Below are 19,188 nucleotides of genomic sequence, written 5' to 3' on the forward strand. Positions count from 1 at the left end.
AGTCGATGCCCAACCGGCTGAGCCACCCAGGTGCCCCGAGAAGAACAATTTTAAGATAGGGCGCCTGGGTGGCTCAGCTGGTTAAGCGACTGCCTTCAGCTCAGGTCATGATCCTGGAGTCCCTGGATCGAGTCCCGCATCGGGCTTCCTGCTCGGCAGGGAGTCTGCTTCTCCCTCTGACCCTCCCCTCTCTCCTGTGCTCTCTCTCATTCTCTCTCTCTCTCAAATAAATAAATAAAATCTTTAAAAAAAAAAAAAAAGAACAATTTTAAGATAGAAATATACAGTGCTTTCAAGCTTTGCTGTGAAGGGAAGGTAAGAAATAACAGTAGTAGCTGGAGAGGGGAATGAGAACAAATTTTTTTGTGTGATAAGGGAAATAATAGTATGTTCCTGTGGTATTGGCAGTGATTCAGTAAAAAGGGGAAAATTGATGCAACAGAGAAGGGGGAGAATTGCTGGGTGGAGTGTTCTTGAGACGGCAAGAGAGGATGGCACCTAATACACAGGTGAGGAGGCTTTGCCTTTCGCTAAGAGCACAGATGGTTCATCCATAGCAACAAGAAAGAAGGTCAAGTGTATGAAAATATATGTAGGTAGTTTGTTACCTATCACCTTCATTTCCACTATGGTTTAAGTCTCTAGCTACCCTCCATGTCCTGTATCGTGAAACATCATTTGTTTACAATAAAGAGGATTGGTACCAGGAAAAAAAAAAAAAACTTCCCCGAAACAATAGATTACTTGTCATTGCAATGATTAATTCTGGTAACTTGATATTTCAGAATATCTCCAATTTTAAAGACATGCCATAAAATTATCAAAACAAAGTCAATTTTTTAAAAAGATTTTATTTATTTATTTGACACAGAGGGAGAGCTAGCGAGCGAGAGAGAGAGAGAGAGAGTGAGCAAGCACAAGCAGGAGGAATGGCAGGCAAAGACAGAGGGAGAAGCAGACGCCCCCGTGAGCAAGGAGCCCGATGTGGGGTTCGATCCCAGGACTCTGGGATCATGACCCGAGCTGAAGGCAGATGCTCAACCAACTGAGCCACCCAGGTGCCCCAAAACAAAGTCAATTTTAATTAACTTCAGATTTGAAAAAGAAAGAAATATTCTCTGTAGTTTTTTTTCTTTAGATAATTGAAATTACAGTCCTAGCATGTTAGAGCTTTAAAAAGGTTTGAAAACTACAACTTCACTCTATCCTTTTTCAGAGATTAAAAATAGTTGCCAATTTATCTTTATAAACTGCCTCTTTTTCTTTTGAACAGGGACAAAAAATGATCCCCTTTCTTATCAGTCAGCTAAAGTTGTTTGCATATAGATTCTCTACTAGACATTGAATGGAAAGCTCAACAGACTGGCTGTTTAGTTCAAACATAATTGTGTATATGGTACGTGTAACTCCCCATTCTCAGAACTGAGAGTATACTGGTAAATAAGACTTGGGCCATGATGTCAAGGAGCTTGTAAAGAAGTAACTGGAATGTAATGTGAAATGTACTGTCATAGTAGAAATACGTAGAAGACACTGAAATAATGAAGAGGCAAAAAAGACAGTCACTCAGTGTTTCACAGAGGAGTAGGGTTTTTTGTTACCAAGTAATTATTTTTATAATAATCAAAATTAAAAATCACAGTAACTCTAAAAATTTCAAGATGTGCAGCGGTATATAATGTAAAAATTAAAGGTTCCAATCACCAGGCTCTGCCTCCCTCCTCCTGCTCCTTATCTCCTCTCTGTGGCAGAGTTCTGAAGGTTGGAGAAGTTTGTTAGGCTGAGAGATATTGTAGCATGTGCAAAGGTATGGAAATATGTTGCTGCCAGTGTGTTCAGAGAACTACGAATGTTTGGTACTGTTAGAACGATGAGGAGGAGATGAGGCAGAGGCCTACATCTAATGTATAGGGAGGTTATATTTTTATCCTGAGGTCAGTGAAGAGCCAGCGAAGCAGAGTTTTAAGCAGAGAAGAGACAGAGTAAGACATGGGCTTTAGATAAATAGTTGATTGTTGGTAAGGCCCTGAATGGGTTAAAACAGTAGTAATGGAGAAGGAGAAGAGGAAATAGACTTGAGGGGGTTTTTTTGGAGAATTTTTTATTGTTATGTTAATCACCATACATTACATCATTAGTTTTTGATGTAGTGTTCCCTGATTCACTGTTTGTGCATAACACTCAGTGCTCCATGCAGAACGTGCCCTCTCTAATACCCATCACCAGGCTAACCCATCCTCCCACCCCCCTCCCCTCTAGAACCCTCAGTTTGTTTTTCAGAGTCCATCGTCTCTCATGGTTCTAGACTTGAGATTTTAGGAGGTAAATCTGTAGAAACTGGTGACTGCTGGGAAATGGGAGGTGAGAGAATGATAGCCATATAAAGTTAGTGTTCTTGGCATGGCTTACTGTTTGGATGTTGTCAACATCTGAAGTAGAGAAACCAGGGAAACGGGTGGTGCGGGACCTCTTAACGTCTGTGGGACACATCATAGGTATAGATGGTGATGGCAGTTGGATCTGAGTTTGGGCTGAAGATGGAGATTTGTGGCTATCAAACTAGCAGTTGAAAAATTGAATGCCTAAGAGCTAGGCAGATAAGTAAATGAGTGAGGAGTAAAGCTAGATGAAGACTTAAGCAATTTAGAAAGCTCATGCCCTGTTTGAAGGGTTAGTTGCTACTTAGTTCCAGACAGTTGTAGGCTTTTGGTAATGCTCTCCAGTGTCGCCAGATTGTCCAGTTTTTCAAGAGAAGCCAGAAAATCAGATTTTTTTGTGGGTGGGATTTGAGTATGTGTGTGTTAAATCTCCAAATTAAACAATAACAGCAACAAACTGTGTAGGCCGATGAAACGTATCTGTGGGCTAGATAAAACCTCTCTGTATGTTCAGTCTCTGGTTAAAACCATAGAATAGTGGGTGTGAACTTTCTGGGAGATCTGAATGAGAAGAGAGCCGAGGACCAAATCTGGGAGCACATTAGAGTGGAACCATCAATAGGCTCAAAGGAATGATCAGAGAGATTGGGATGAAAGCTATTAGTTTCATGGGCGCCTGGGTGGCTCAGTTGGTTAAGCGACTGCCTTCGGCTCAGGTCATGATCCTGGAGTCCCTGGATCGAGTCCCGCATCGGGCTCCCTGCTCGGCAGGGAGCCTGCTTCTCCCTCTCCCGCTCCCCCCTCTTGTGCTCTCTCTCTCTCTCACTCTCTCTCTCAAATAAATAAATAAAATCTTTAAAAAAAAAAAAAAAAGAAAGAAAGCTATTAGTTTCAGCCTATGCAAGTACTGTATTTAGAGTTGCATGTCAGCAGTTCATATGGCTCAACCTAATAATAGAAGACCTGGTATTTTATAGTTGACGCTAATAATTAGAAAAATACCCAGTCATTTGAATTAAGTCTATTTAATGCTTTAATATGTATAAGGATTTACAGTGTTACTGATAGTGTATTGGGATAATAATAATGATAGCTACATTTATTGGATATTTATTTTATGCCAACACTATACAGAGTTTTACTTATGTTAACTCTGTTCTTGTGACCTTATGATGTAGGTACTATTACTATTTTTATTTTACAGATAAGGAACCTGGGGGCCACAGACACACAGGTTTTGCAAGGCAGACCTTGTATTTGAACACAAACAGTTGTGCTCTAGGGCCATTCTCCTAACTGCTACAAAAAAGTTATTGTAGAGATTTGTTAACTAGTTTATAATTACTTTTATAATTTTATCAGAAAAGGAATTAATATAAAGCATAAGGAACTTTAAATTACAATGCAGTTTAATGCAATTAAAAATTTTTGTGATATTTATGTTCTACACGTTCCATTACTTAGTAGAAATAGTATAGGGGTGCCTGGATGGCTCAGTCGTTAAGCATCTGCCTTCGGCTCAGGTCATGATCCCAGCATCCTGGGATTGAGCCCCACATTGGGCTCCCTGCTCCGTGGGAAGCCTGCTTGAGACCCTCTCCCACTCCCACTGCTTGTGTTCCCTCTCTCGCTGTGTCTCTGTCAAATAAATAAAATCTTAAAAAAAAATTTAGGGGCGCCTGGGTGGCTCAGTTGTTAAGCGTCTGCCTTCGGCTCAGGACATGATCCCAGGGTCCTGGGATCGAGCCCCACATCAGGCTCCATGCTCCACAGGAAGCCTGCTTCTCCCTCTCCCACTCCCCCTGCTTGTGTTCCTACTCTTGCTATCTCTCTCTCTGTCAAATAAATAAAATCTTTAAAAAAAAAAAAATTCAGATTTAGTATAGTAGTGATGGTGATAACAACCACCACCATTACTACTAGCAAATATCTGTTATGAACCAGGCAGTGTTTAACAGGCACCGTACATTCCTTCCATAGTTCCTAAACTCCTAAACAATAAGGGTAGTTTTAGAGTTAGAGAAACTGAGGTTTAGAGAAGCTAAGTGTCCAGGATTGGTGGATTAGTGCTCAGGTCTCTCTAGACCAGTAGTTCTTGAAGTGTGCTACCAGACCAGCAGTCTCAGCATCACCTGTGAACTTGTTAGAAACAGATCTCTAGCCTGGCCCCCAGTCATGCTGAATCAGAAACTCTGGAAATGGGCCCTCTGTAGTGATTTTGATGCCCTCTGAAGTTTGAGAGCCATTGGTCTGGATCCAGTGGTTTCACGTTATTCCAGTTTCCTGTCCTAACAACCTTACACATTAGATGGAACATCTCCAATTTATATATGAGTGAAATGAGAGAGAGTCAAGTGATCTGGTCTCGATCTTAGATTGTTATGCCCTAACCTACATAGAAGGGGGGCGTGTCTTGCCCTAAGCAAACGTGGTGTGTGAAAAATCTGAATTTTTTAAAGATGGAAATTAGATATTTTGGTTCTTCATAAAATCCTTTACTTTCAAAGGATTTTACTGAAGACGTCATTTAGGTAGTATATTCTCCAAAATGATTTCAAATATGAAATTTGTTTGCAAATTTATTTGGATATACTCTTAAAGCAACACAAGTTGCATAAGACAAAATACAATATTTTTAAACATTAAGAAATATTTAAATTAGAAGAATCTTCAGGAATTGTGTCTTAGTGGAAGTTCTCTGTGCTTGGACTGATAGCTGACCTTTTCAACTCCGTCCATTAGAGCTTGCTCATTTATTAAAATGCAGAATTATTATAACTCAGCCCAGTGGTGAAGGAAAGTTTTTAATTCAGGGAAGTTATATTGATCAAGTATATTAGGGCAACATTGTCCCTACTGCATTAACGTTAATCAACGCAGCATGGTACATCCTCATCATTAATCATTTAGAAGAATAGATCATCATTAGACTAACCCTTGGTTGTAGGCTTAAGTGTCTTCTGCTTTAAAGTAATCATCTCAGCCTTATTATTAGTAAACAAATTCAATTATCTTGTTGATTAATGACTTTTAAAAAAAATTTCCCCCTGCAGTTTTATATTTTTGATTTTTACATGATGACCCCTCCTGAAAACCAAATAAATAACCATTTAAAGACTTTGTGTAAAGGAGGTAAATCAACCATAATTCTTAATTAGATGTAGGCATGAAAGTGGGGAAATGCCACTGAATTCATATATTGGCAGTTTGTTGTATTGCATGAAGATTGGATCTCAGTGGTATAATTTTCCTCTTCTTTTTTTTTCGAGATTGTATTTATTTATTTGACAGAGAGACACAGCGAGAGAGAGGGAACACAAGCAGGGGGAGTGAGAGAGGGAGAAGCAGGCTTCCCACAGAGCAGGGAGCCCAATGCGGGACTCGATCCCAGCACCCTGGGATCATGACATGAGCCGAAGGTAGATGCTTAACGACTGAGCCACCCAGGCGCCCCTACTTTTCCTCTTCTTAATTTGCTTTCTGTTTAAGATCCTCACTGAATATTTGAAATTATTTTTCCAAGTTTAGCTAATTATAGACTTTTTGGCTTACTGAGTAGCTAGGATTAGAGTAGATATTTGACTTTTTATTAGTAAGTTACATTTTTATCCCATCATTCCCTTTTCCATATTTTTTAAGTAGTAAAATTAATACCTGCTCACTGTAGAAACTTGGGAGAATATAGAGTAGTATAAAGATGATACTAATAATCACCCATAATACTCTCACCCAGAGATAATTATTCATAACATGCTTGTGGATTTCCTTCTGATCCTTTAGTGTGTGTGTTTCATAAAATTGACTTATCTTGTATAAATAAGGTTTTCAGATTTTTATTATTTTTTTAAAGATTTATTTATTTTAGTGCACATGGTGAATGGGGTGAGCGGCAGAGGGAGACAGAGATGGAGAGGGAGAGAAGCAGACTCCCTGATGAGCAGGGAGCCCCGCTGCAGGGCGAGATCTCATTACCCTGAGTTCATGACCTGAGGTGAAACCAAGAGTCGGACACTTAACCGATTGAGCCACCCAGGTGCCCCTCTCTATTTTAAATAATGCTGTGTTGAACATCCTTGCACATAAATCTTTAATAAAATCTCTGTTTACCTTAGGATAGGTAAATTCTAAGAGAATTTGTCAGAACAAAAGACAAATATTTTTAATGTTCCTGAAACAATTCTCCGTAATTGTTTTCAAGAGAGATTGTGTTGATTTATACTCCCTCTGCTTCATCACACCCTTTATCAGCACTTAGTGTTATCATTTTAAAAGAATGTCAACCCAATGCCTTCCCTCAGAAATATATATTTTTTATGTTAATAAAATGACTTTATTTTATTTATTTATTTATTTATTTATTTATTTTATTCTTATGTTAATCCCCATACATTACATCATTAGTTTTAGATGCCTCAGAAATATATTTTAATGTGTTTATTTCTTATTTGGTAATTTGTTCATTCCTTTGTCCATTTTGTTGTTGGTGCTATGCTCGTCTTTTTCTTATATCCTTCTTTTATGAAAGGAAATGGGAAATAGTCTTAGACTCATTCATTAACCCTACCATCTGAGAAATTGCTAATATACATTAAATAATCTTTTTACCCAGTTTGGAACATGGCTTGGTAGGTGTTAGTGTGGAGAGTAAATGAAGACATGTAAAGGAAATCATTAGTATAGTATATAATGTGTACTTGAAAATATGCGTGGAAGTATAGACTCTGTGAGTTGAACAAAGACTTGCAGTGTAAGGGGGATGTATTCCTACTGCATACTGCAAAGTCCTTAATCATACCTTGCCTCTTTGACACAATATTTATTCATAAGATGTATTCATACATTTTAATTCCTTTCCTTCAAAAATAGCCATATAGGCAGTAGACCAAAGTCTTATGTGCCACAGTCTAAGGAGTGTTCTGTTGGTGATACAAATTTACTGTTTTCAGCATTAGTAATGATTTCTCAATTACATTATGTTTATAAAATTTACATTTATTGTCATTCCTATTGACACTTTAATTTTTCTGTTTTTCTACTAATTAAAAGAATGGTAGAATAGAGTGCAAAATATATTAAAGTGGTTGCATGAGTGCTGTTCTTCAAATGGAGATGGTGATGCTGCAAGAATTAAATTGTTGCATGGCAGTCTTTGCACAGCATAGTGGTACAAAATGTCCATTCGTTGCTTGATATTAAAAAAAAAATGCAGATTTTTCTCTGAGGAGTTGCCGTACAGGAAACGGTAGGGTATATAAAAGTTGAATAAGTAAGAACTACTTAGGTAAAATGTAATGTCATACCTCAAGAAACTTCGGGGACTAAACAGTAATTTGAGGGACAATTAAGCATTAAGTGATATGCACTTGTAAGTATAATATTTCAAGGAAGGGAGTGATACTGATAAATTTTCCATGGTTTTCAAACTTTTAATGAAAGCATTTTACAAATGCAATCTTATTTAGAAACCCAAGTGTAAGGTAGAAAAAAGTATAATTCCTCTGGTTGAAGCCAGAGGGTTGGAGGCCTAGAGCTCTGCCCTGGGCAGCTTGTAGGCACTTCGAGAAAATACCAGTATTCAAATTTATTCCTTCCTTCCATCCATTTAGTCACTCATTTTTATGGTCAACAAATATTTGAGTGCTTATTGTATACTAGGCACTGGGCTAGTTTTTGGGTATAAAGTAGTGAGCAAAGCAAAGTGCTTATCCTCAAGGATCTCACATTTTGAAAATCATTATTCTAGAGGTTTTCTGGTTAGTTCTATGACTCCAGGTTAAATATCTCTGAGTTAAAGCTCTGTCTTCTGATGACGCCTGGACTGCACTCATCCTTGTTTTACTTTTAGACAACTAACTAGCTGATGAATTCTAAGAAAATACTCCGCCATGGTCGTCTTTGTCTTTTCAGCCTCCTTCATTAACTCCACATGAATTTTATGAACATTCATTCTCACGATTGTGATACTTCCATCAATGTACTCCACATGTAACATTAATCCAGCATATAAATTGAAGTTATGTTTCATCATTGTATTTTCTTAATATTAAATTTGGAGGACCTAAGACAGTTTGACTAATACCCCAGAAAAAATAATTAGAATTCAGATAGAATTCATAAAATTGTAAAGAAGCTGCATCTTTGGCAGCAGCTCTTTCTGCCCACGGATCCTGTCCCTGTGCTTTAATAAAATCATCTCTCTTGCACCAAAAAAAAAAAAAAAAAGAAAAGAAAAACTGCATCTTTGCTGGGTTGCTGGCTTTAATGAAGACATCTGTTTTGGGTGACTGTCTAGTAGAAGGAATCAGAGTATCATATAAAGGAGAAGTGAGCTGAGCCCACACATATAGGTGACTTAAGTCAAGTGGTGATGGATGTCAGTGGGTTTTTTGTTTTTTTTTTTAATCTTGGGAAGGGATGATTGGATATCTTTTCTGGTAAAGGTGATTATATTCTAGAAGTGACCCTCAGATGAATAAAAGAAGGAAGTGGAGTAGAGAGGAAGCAAACACTTCCTCCAAGGATGCAGATAATGTGCTATGCATGGTAATCCTCCTATGTACCCTACAGATGCTTATGGGATTCTTTTATTATCATTCTATAGATAAGGAAACTGAGGCTTGGAGGAGTTTTTTTCCAAGGTAACATGTATGACAAGTCGCCAGTCTGGATTCAGATAACTGCTGTTTTCATTACACAATTCTGTTTGTTCATGCCTTTCCTTTCTGTTACCCTTAGCCACACTGACTTCTCTTTTCACCCTGCCTCAGTCTCCTTGCGGCTCTAGCTTCACTGCTGTTTTCTCTTCCTCTACACAGTACAGCATACTTCTTAACTCTGATAGTAGTTAGTATTTTCATGCTATCAGGTGGTTTGGTTGTCAGAGTTTCTGCTGTGCTCACTGTACATCCAAGTTGATAGTTGTCGCTAGTGAGGGCCCCAGCGAAGGCAAGGGAACAGAGACATTGGTCAGAAGACACTGGTGGGAGTCATGGCATGAAACATGAGGTGAGTAATCTGTTACCAAGGATGAGGGAGGCTTGGAAGACTGGCCAGAGAAAGGCCCAGGAATATTCCCTATAAAGATTTAAAGGGCAGAGAGTCAAATATTGACCTGTACTGTATTTAATTTTATTCTTGTACTGCCTGCAGAGTTCTCTTAATATGTCAACTGAGTTATTAATAATACCCAAGGAAAACAAACCAACATATCTTCTCATATTTATTCCTCCTTTGCAGAGGAAGTCCTGCCTACCTAACAAGCCTAAATGTGGAGCAGGGGGTCACCAGCAAAATGAGGATGACAGTATCAACCTTTGGAATTGTTGTAAGATTAGAGAAAATACATATAAATACTCAACATGATATCTGGCAAATAGCAGGGCTCAAAAATTGTAGCTGTTGCTATTATTTTTTTAAATTTTACCTCATTTTGCTGATGATCATGCTGCTGTTTCTGGGATTCTCTTTTCTTCTCTTTCTAGCCTAGGGTTTGGGCTATAGGTGACCCAAATTAGGTTCTTGAAAATGCTACACACTGAGCATGATAACCAGGATGCAAAGCTGATTCCCTGCTATTCAGGGAGCTCTCAGTTTAATAGGAGGAATGCCTACTGAGAATATTTATTAGAAAAGCAGTGATGAGCATTGCAGCTGGGTGTAGGTTCTGTACCAAAGGTTTACATGCATTTTCTTATTTAACTTTTTTTTAACAACTCCAAGAGACAGTTATGAGGAAAACTGAGACATAGAATGCTAAATCATTTAACTAGGGTACACATTTTAGAACAATAATTACAGTACAATGTAAATGCAATAGAGACTAAAGAATTGTAGAAGAGAGAACCGGTGAAGTCAGGGAAGCATCACAGGGGAGATGATTTTGTTACAGGTTTTTTTTTTTTTTTTTAAAGATTTTATTTATTTGACAGAGAGAGACACAGTGAGAGAGGGAACACAAGCAGGGGGAGTGGGAGAGGGAGAAGCAGGCTTCCCGTGGAGCAGGGAGCCCGATGCGGGGCTCGATCCCAGGACCCTGGGACCATGACCTGAGCCAAAGGCAGACGCTTAACGACTGAGCCACCCAGGCGCCCCTTGTTACAGGTTTTGAAGGATGAAAAAGACAGAGGAATAGGCAGGGCTGGAAGCCAAAAAAAATAAATAAATAAAAATAAATTTAAAAATAAAATAAAAAATTTACCAAACTTCAGAGAAAGGAGAAACACATTCTAGGTACAGGGAAAGTATGTGCAAAAGCTTGGTAGTATGAAAAAGGATTAATTGTTTGAGAAATTAAGGAGTGTAGCATGTTTTAGAATAGATGGCAGGTAAGCGGAAGGAGATGTGAGTTCAGTCTGGAACTAAATAGATCATCAAAGGCCTTATGGGGGTTCCTGGCTGGCTCAGTGGAGTTGCGACTCTTAATCTCAGGGTTGTGGGTTCAAGCCCCACGTTGGGCATAGAGATTACTTAAAAAAAATAGAGGTGCCAGTGTGGCTCATCCGACTCTTATCTTAGCTTGGGTCTTGATTTCAGGGTCATGAGTTCAAGCCCCACGTTGGCATAGAGATTACTTAAAAAAATAAGGGTGCCAGGGTGGCTCAGTTGGTTAAATGAGAGATTACTTAAAAAAACAATAGGGGTGCCAGTGTGGCTCAGTTGGTTAAATATCTGACTCTTGATCTTAGCTTGGGTCTTGATTTCAGGGTCATGAGTTCAAGCCCCGCATTGGGCTCCACATTAGGTGTGGAGCCTACTTATAAACATTTTTTTTAATTTAAAAAATTTTTTAAAAGTCTCATGTACCAGAATGATAAAACACCTTCTCTGTAAATTAGGGAGAGGCATTGGGTATTTTAGCCAGGGAAATGTCATTATCACATTTGTGGCTCTGAAGAAACACTGGGAACTGTTTACGGGATGCTCTGGGGAGAAGTGAGATTGGAGGCAGGGAGCCCAGTTTGGAGCTTATTGCAGAGGTTTTGGTAAAAGGTGATGAGAGCTTGAATAAAGGCAGTAAGAGTGACCCAGAGGGGATAAACACAAAAGTTGTATGAGAGAATTTGGTCACTACCTGCATGTAAGAGGATAAGGGAAAAGAAGTTCAGAATTATCCCCAGCTTTCTGACAGAGTAATGGGAGGATGGTGGCACCATCTTTTTGAGATATATCAAGGACTGTGTCTTTTTTATTGCTCTCTCACCAGTGCCTACCTGCTATGGACATGTATGCGCTCTGTATTTTATTGGATGAAAGTATAATTTTGGAATATATCAGGGGTAAGTGGTTGTTAAGGAAAAATATGTGGAGTTATCCTACTGAAGGAAGCTTCAGAGCTTCAGATTCCTGAGAAAACAATCTTCATTTAAAAAGAGTCAGGATGGGTGCCTAGGTGGCTCAGATGGTTGGGCGTCTGCCTTCGGCTCAGGTCATGATCCCAGAGTCCTGGGATCGAGTTCCGCATCGGGCTCCCTGCTCCTTGGGAGTCTGCTTCTCCCTCTGCCCCTCTCTCTCTGTCTCTCTCTCTCTGTCTCTCATGAATAAATAAATAAAATCTTTAAAAAAAAAAAGTCAGGAGACCAGTGATTTAGGCTTGAAAACAAGTACTGAGATAAATGGAGAACAGTGTCTGACTTTTACTTGCACAGAATAATGGAAAGACTATGAGTAGAATACAACTATTTGAAGTATGTACATTGATTCTTGACCATGTTTTCTATGTATGGGTTTGTAGCCATCTTGCAGAACTTTTGAATATGAATCAAATGGAGTCCTTTCCTTTTAGGAATCTACGTTTTTATGTAAATGAGATAAATCAAGGTAATTCTATAAACACAACATGTAGTTCTAGTAATGTGGACAGGATGGTTCATGGTGGACAGAGAGAAGCAAATCTGCGGTATAGGCTGTCTGGGAAGAAATGCCCTTTTCTAGTTTTATGTATAGACAAGAAAACTGAGCTGACATTGTCTGATATTTTTTTTAGTATGATGTATCATTAAGAATTTCTTTTTTTTTTTAAAGATTTTATTTATTTGAGAGAGAGAATGAAATAGAGCCAAGGAGGGGAGCGGGAGAGGGAGAAGCAGACTCCCCGCTGAGCAGGGGAGCCTGACGCGGGACTCGATCCCAGGACTCCAGGATCATGACCTGAGCCGAAGGCAGTCGCTTAACCAACTGAGCCACCCAGGCACCCCAAGAATTTCTTTTAATGTTATTTACACTTTGTACTTAGTGAATTGGTTTAAGCATAGTGACTTGGTATAAATTATTATAAATATAAGTCCTAAATTATAGGGAGGGCTGAATCAATGACATTTTACTATATCTAGATTGTGTTTTATAGGATAGAGTTAAAGCTTGTTTATGTCTGAGATTATACTTCAGTCTGGAAATATATGCTTTCCTAAAGAACGGTGAAGATAGTATATTAACAGCTTATAGCTAAATATGGAGAAAGAAAGAAGTAGCTTTTGGTATCTCTCTGCCCGAGCAAAATTCCTTGGAGAGCTACTGGGGGCAGTGAGTGAAGTCTTCAGAAAAGTTATTCATTAGGAATATTGTAAGATTATAATGTAGAAGTGCCTGACTGTACTTTATACCTAAGGATATACTTGCACATTTTTTTTTAAGTCTTAAAGGGCTTCCCTATCCACAGTCTGCAGGAATAACATCTATTTTCGAAAAACTTTTGAAACATCTTACTTAAAGTAACATAAATCGGTCATTGTGTAGTGTATTATTAATATGATTCTGTCACTTTGTTAGGCTACATCTGTTTTGGCCTTGTTTGCCTTGGAAGTGGACAAAAGAATTAAGTAGCAAATGCTCTTTTCTTATAGATATATTTTATTGCCTTGCTTTAGATTTCTTCCTGAATTTTCTAACATGTATTAACTTTTTTCCTCTTTCCTTTCATTGCCTAATCCAAAAGTTGAGTGATTATGTAGCACCATTCTTCCTATCTGAATAACACTTATCCTTGGCAATCCGTGAAAATATTTTTGAAGTTCTGTATTTCTCCTCATAAACTGATACTTGGCTTCAGCTTCTCAAAATCACCCTCTATCCCTTCTTTCTTCCTTCCCTTCCGCAGAATGTATTAAAGATTTAGTATTCTACTTTTTGGCTTCCCCTGGAGAAGGGATTATTTTCTGGCAACTTATATTTGAGTACCGACTGATAATTAATAAATTCAATAGAACTTTTGATAGTAAGATTCTTTAGGAGGTCAGGTTTACCAAATTTCAAGATTAATTGAATCAAACCCAAAATAAAATTTTGCAGCTTACCATTCCCAACCTGTTTTTCTTTCTTTATTCTTTGTGTTGTGGAATAGCACTTCCACTTACCCAATTAACCAAATTTATACAGAAGAAGAGATACAGATACAGAGAAAGTCTAACCAAATACACATTCTCTGTATCTGCATTTTCTGCATTCTCCCTACATCACATGAGTCACCATGTCCATTGGATTCTACCTTTTCTCTATCCCCTAAGTCACTGGCAGAGTCTAAGTCTTTCTCCTTACTTTTGCAGTTTTCTGAATATATCATTTTTAACTTCCTTCTCTCCTTTATTCTAGTCTCTATTCTGCCGAATTACCCTCCTTATGATGTCTGGTTGAGCTCTCTAAAACCATCTATTCCTAACCCCCACTCCCTGCCCCCAGTATTATTAAGTCTTAAAGATTGAAAACTCAAATCCTAATTTTTCTTAATTCAAGATTAAGGGACAGTGACCCCTTTACTAAAACCTGGAGTTAAAGTGGTTAGGAAACATCTTCTGCTGGAACTAAAATTATTAGGATAGGGTGCCTGGGTGGCTCAGTTGGTTGGTTAAGCAACTGCCTTTTTCTCAGGTCATGATCCTGGAGTCCCAGGATTGAGTCCCACCTCAGGCTCCCTGCTCAATGGGGAGTCTGCTTCTTCCTCTGACCCTACCCGCTCTCGTGCACTCTTTCTCTCTCACTGTCTCTCAAATAAATGAAATCTTTTAAAAAAATAAAATTATTAGGATATATTTACATATAAATTTGGTGAGGGTTTTCATTTGCCAGGAATAAGTTGACTTAGAAGCATGTGATTGTAGAATGAATTGAAAAGAGCCCATTAATCTACATTTGATTTTCATTGTTTTGACTGAATCAAAGATATCCAGTTGCTCAATACAATGCTGACTCTGTCCAGGAGAAACACAGTATTGCTTCAGATAGTCAAAGCAGAAGTTGTGGGGGTGAGAGAAACACTTTTGTAAATATTTGCTTGTGTTTTATTCAACAGTTTGGAAATTTCAGCTAAAACTATTCCTAGATTTTGAGGAAATCCGTTGTAGCAGCTTTAAAGGATACTAAGCAGAAGTAATGATTTCTTAGGAAATCAAACCTATTTTTAGATTTCAAATATAAAAATGGAACCATATACTGAGTAATGAAATCAGTGGATCCTTACTCCTCATTCAACAAATATTTATTGAACACTTGTTTGCCTGGGATGATTCTCAGGGTTTGGGTTACATCCATAAATAAAACAAAGATACTTGCCTTTGTAGAGTTTACATTGTAGTGACAAGAGAAAGACTATAAATAATAAACATAATCATACACACACATATGTTAGAAGGAGTAAGTTCAGTGGAGAAAAAAAAATAGAGCAGGATATAGGCGATTGGCCATGCTGGTCTGGGGGGCCATGTTTTATGCTGGTCGGGAGACCTCATTGAAAATGTGTCATTTGAGAAGATGACAAATTATCATTTGTACTGTAAATATTTATTAGTTGCTAAGAACATGTTATACTTTGAGAATTAAAATATGCATCAGATTCCATCTCAAACCTCAGGTAAATGTAAACAAACAAGCATTATATTGATAGAGATGCTTTGATAGAAGCATACATAGATTTTTCTTTAATCTGATCTCACCATTGCTCTTATTATGGTAAGCAGATTATTTAAACTATGTCTCTTAAACCTGAATATCAGAATATTGGCTTAGGTTACTTTAGATTTAGAGTTATGTGAATTGGTTTTTCTCTCTATACACCTTTTTACTACTTTCTTTAAAAAAAGACCCTCTTTGAACCACCTGATTATCTAAGTGGAATGTTTTTATTCAGTATCAGTCCAGTCATTCATCATGTACCCGTACACAAATATATAATCAGTACCTATAAAATGTGCAAGGCACTTTGCTAAGTGCGGGAGATAAAATGAATAAGACAAGCTTCTGCTTTCTAGGAAGCATTCTAGTGAAATTTCTAGTGACATTCTAGTGAAAGAAGCAATCAATACATAATCAATAAAATGTTATATATATTATACACCAGTGGTTCTCAGACCTTTTGGTCTCAGGACCACTGTACAAACTTACTGAGGACTTCAAAGAGTTTTTGTTTATGTGGGTTATATATATTGATATTTACCAGGTTAGAAATTAAAACTGAGGGATTTAAAAAATTATGTATTTACTTAAAAATATCAATAACAAATCCATTATACTAATAACATTTTATGAGAAAATAACCATTTTTCCAAACAAAAGAGAAGTAGAAGAATGATACATTGTTTTACATTTTTGTAAATCTTTTAAATGTCTGGCTTAATAAAAGATAGCTGGATTCTCATATCTGTTTCTGCAGTCAGTCTTTTCTGATGTGTGAAGTATATGAAGAAAATAGTCTCGTACTGATACATAGTTAGAAAAGGGAGGACTATTTATTTTTATTTTTTTAAATTAACATATACTGTATTATTTGTTTCAGGGGTACAGGTCTGTGATTCATCAGTCTTACACAATTCACAGCGCTCATCATAGCACATATCCTCCCCAATGTCCATCACCCAGCCACCCCCTCCCACCCACCCGCCTCCACTCCAGCAACCCTCAGTTTGTTTCCTGAGATGAAGAGTCTCTTATGGTTTGTCTAAGGGAGGAGTATTTTAATAGCTTTTTTGGATAATTGTGAATATTCTTCTTTGATGGTTCACCAAAACACAACAAGTGATAGTTTCTTAAACTTTAACAGTGAAGTTTACATATGAAAATACTCTATTACGTTAAAATCCATTGGTCTGTCTGGCACTTTGAATGGATCTTTTACCCTAGGTATGATTTTGTAACATCATGCATTTGTCATATGTGGCTCTTACAAATATTGACACATATCATTATGTGACATAAAGAATCACATTTGTTGATATTGCCCTAAACTCATCAGAAAAGTCTGTAAGTATTGAAAATCTGTCAAGGTCATGGTGGCTGGCAAATACAGGTTTTTAAAAATTCTACTATTTGCTTGAAAGCCTGGATTTTATAATTGGCAACACATACTGTCAGTTTTCCCTGAAATGACAGGCTCATTTCCATCCTTTTCAGGTAAGTGTCTGCCAAGTACCCCAGTTTGAATAATACAGTTTGTCAGTTGTCCTTTTTAAAAATGCTGTTTCAGGGGCACCTGGGTGGCTCAGTCATTAAGCATCTGCCTACAGCTCAGGTCATGATCCCAGGGTCCTGGGATCGAGCCCCGCATCGGGCTCCCTGCTCGGCGGGAAGCCTGCTTCTCCCTCTCCCACTCACCTTGCTTATGTTCCCCCTCTTACTGTGTCTCTGTCAAATAAATAAATAAAATCTTAAAAAAAAATAAAATAAAAACAAAAATGCTGTTTCATGAGAAAAGTGCCACTTCGTTCATAACTCAGTTACACAAGTACTTTTCCTTGAGATAATTATTATACTTTGGTAAGCAGAAGTGCTTGTGCATAGTTCCTGTTTGTCACATAGACTATTATAAAGCATATACGTAATGGTTGAGATTTAATAGTGTTTACTTGCTTTTTCAAGGGTATTCTTAAGTGAAGCAGGAATTTTTTTCTTACAAATACATGGTGGTGAGGAATATAACAACTACCAGTTCTGTTTGGAGCCATGGCCCCCATTTGTGCTACGGTGCCAGCAGTTTTATCACCATTGCTCTTGCACCATCAGGACAAACATCAACACAGCCACAAACACAGATAACCTCTTAGTATTATCATGAAAGTAGCTTAGCCCTAAGAACACCTTGACCTCACTGGACCCATGGTGGTGTTACATATTTTATTTCATCTTGTTTTCACAGTAAATCTTTGAGGTAGTTGGTGATACTAACCCCTTTTGAAATTTGTGGATACAACTCAGAGGCATTAAATACCGTCCTCCTCAGGTCGACACAAAAGTAGTAAAAGTGGGACTCGAACCCAAGTTTTCTGACTAGTGTTTTTGGCTTTTGTTCTTTCTACTCTATATACTATCACCAAAATGTGGAAAGGTTTATATTGTTATCTCTTAAGAAGGATTTTGTCTAGCAAAAGGGACGTGGAATGAGGCTTATTTGACAGAGGTAGCATTGCTTGAAGCCTAGAGCTTTCATTTGTATTTGCTGCTTTCTGGGTACTCTGTCATTGCAAAATACTAAACTTTCTGTTTCTATATTCTGGAAAATAAGGATAATAATAATACTTATCTCGTGGTGCCTGGGTGGCTCAGTCGTTAAGTGTCTGCCTTCATCTCAGGTCATGATCCCAGGGTCCTGGGATTGAGCCCCGCATCGGGCTCCCTGCTCGGCGGGAAGTCTGCTTCCCCCTCTCCCACTCCCCCTGCTTGTGTTCCCTCTCTCGCTGTGTCTCTCTCTGTTAAATAAATAATGAATAAAATCTTTTTAAAAAAATAAAAATAATACTTACCTCACGTGAGGATTTAATTACTTAATACATGTTATTTGTTTAGACATGAGTCAGACTATGCTGATACAAATTAAGTGCTCAATAGAGTTAGCTTTGATTATTTACACAGAGATAAGACTCAAGCATTTCACCTGAGGGGGGGGGGGAACAACTTGAGGAAAATCAGGGAAGTGTGACTCTTGTGAGCATTAATTACGATGTAACTGATTATAGTAGTTCCTGGAGGAGTATATTGGGAAGTGAGTAGGAAAAAGACAGATTTGGACCCTGATTATTGCTCTAATAATAGCTATAGTTACTGGGCACCTGGGTGGCTCAGTTGGTTAAGCGACTGCCTTCGGCTCAGGTCATGATCCTGGAGTCCCAGGATCGAGTCCCACATCAGGCTCCCTACTCAGCAGGGAGTCTGCTTCTCCTCTGATCCTCCTCCCTCTTATGCCCTCTGTCTCTCATTCTCTCTCTCGCAAATAAATAAAATCTTAAAAAAAAATTAAAAAAAAAAAATAGCTATAGTTACTATCATTCAAAGTTGTGCCCCTAATGCCTGAAACAATAGCTGGTACATGGCATGTATTTATATACTACCTGAATACTTGAATATTTGAAGACATTTAAGAAAAGAGAGAGCAGGTCCTCCTATCATGAACCGTATACGTAGAGTAGGTGATATTTCAGCGTAACCCAGAAGAATGAATATGATTCTAGTAAGCAGATACTAGAAGTTGTCAGATGGGTAAAGATAACATCTCACGGGGGTGCCTGGGTGGCTCAGTCGTTTAAGCATCTGCCTTTGGTTTGGGTCATGATCCCAGGGTCCTGGGATCGAGTCCTGCATTGGGCTCCCTGCTCAGCGGGAGGCCTGCTTCTCCCTCTGCCTCTGCCTGCAGCTCCTCCTGCTTGTGCTCGCTCTCTCTCTGTCAAATAAATGAATAAAACCTGTAAAGAACACAAAAAAGATAAGATCTCACTCAACAGGGTGCTACCCAACCTAGTGATTGTACTTTCCAGGATAAATTAATTCAGATCACAGTGTTTTCTCCTTGCTTATATCTCCAATGCAGTACCTGATGCATAGCGGGTCTCAGAAGATA

At 38.2% G+C, this 19,188-nt stretch overlaps 1 protein-coding gene across 1 annotated transcript in view; it reads left to right on the forward strand.

The window, feature by feature from the left end:
* OSBPL9 (oxysterol binding protein like 9) overlaps positions 1-19,188 on the forward strand; it is a 175,429-nt gene that overhangs the window by 58,499 nt on the left and 97,742 nt on the right. Inside the window, exons 4-5 of the mRNA XM_081816910.1 lie at positions 880-906; positions 10,970-11,016. Of these exons, the coding sequence (XP_081673036.1) occupies positions 880-906; positions 10,970-11,016 (74 nt within the window). The remainder of the gene's footprint in view (positions 1-879; positions 907-10,969; positions 11,017-19,188) is intronic.

Source organism: Leptonychotes weddellii, chromosome 4, assembly GCF_054177405.1.
Source record: "Leptonychotes weddellii isolate Sample4059 chromosome 4, ASM5417740v2, whole genome shotgun sequence".
In the NCBI taxonomy this organism is placed as follows: domain Eukaryota; kingdom Metazoa; phylum Chordata; class Mammalia; order Carnivora; family Phocidae; genus Leptonychotes; species Leptonychotes weddellii.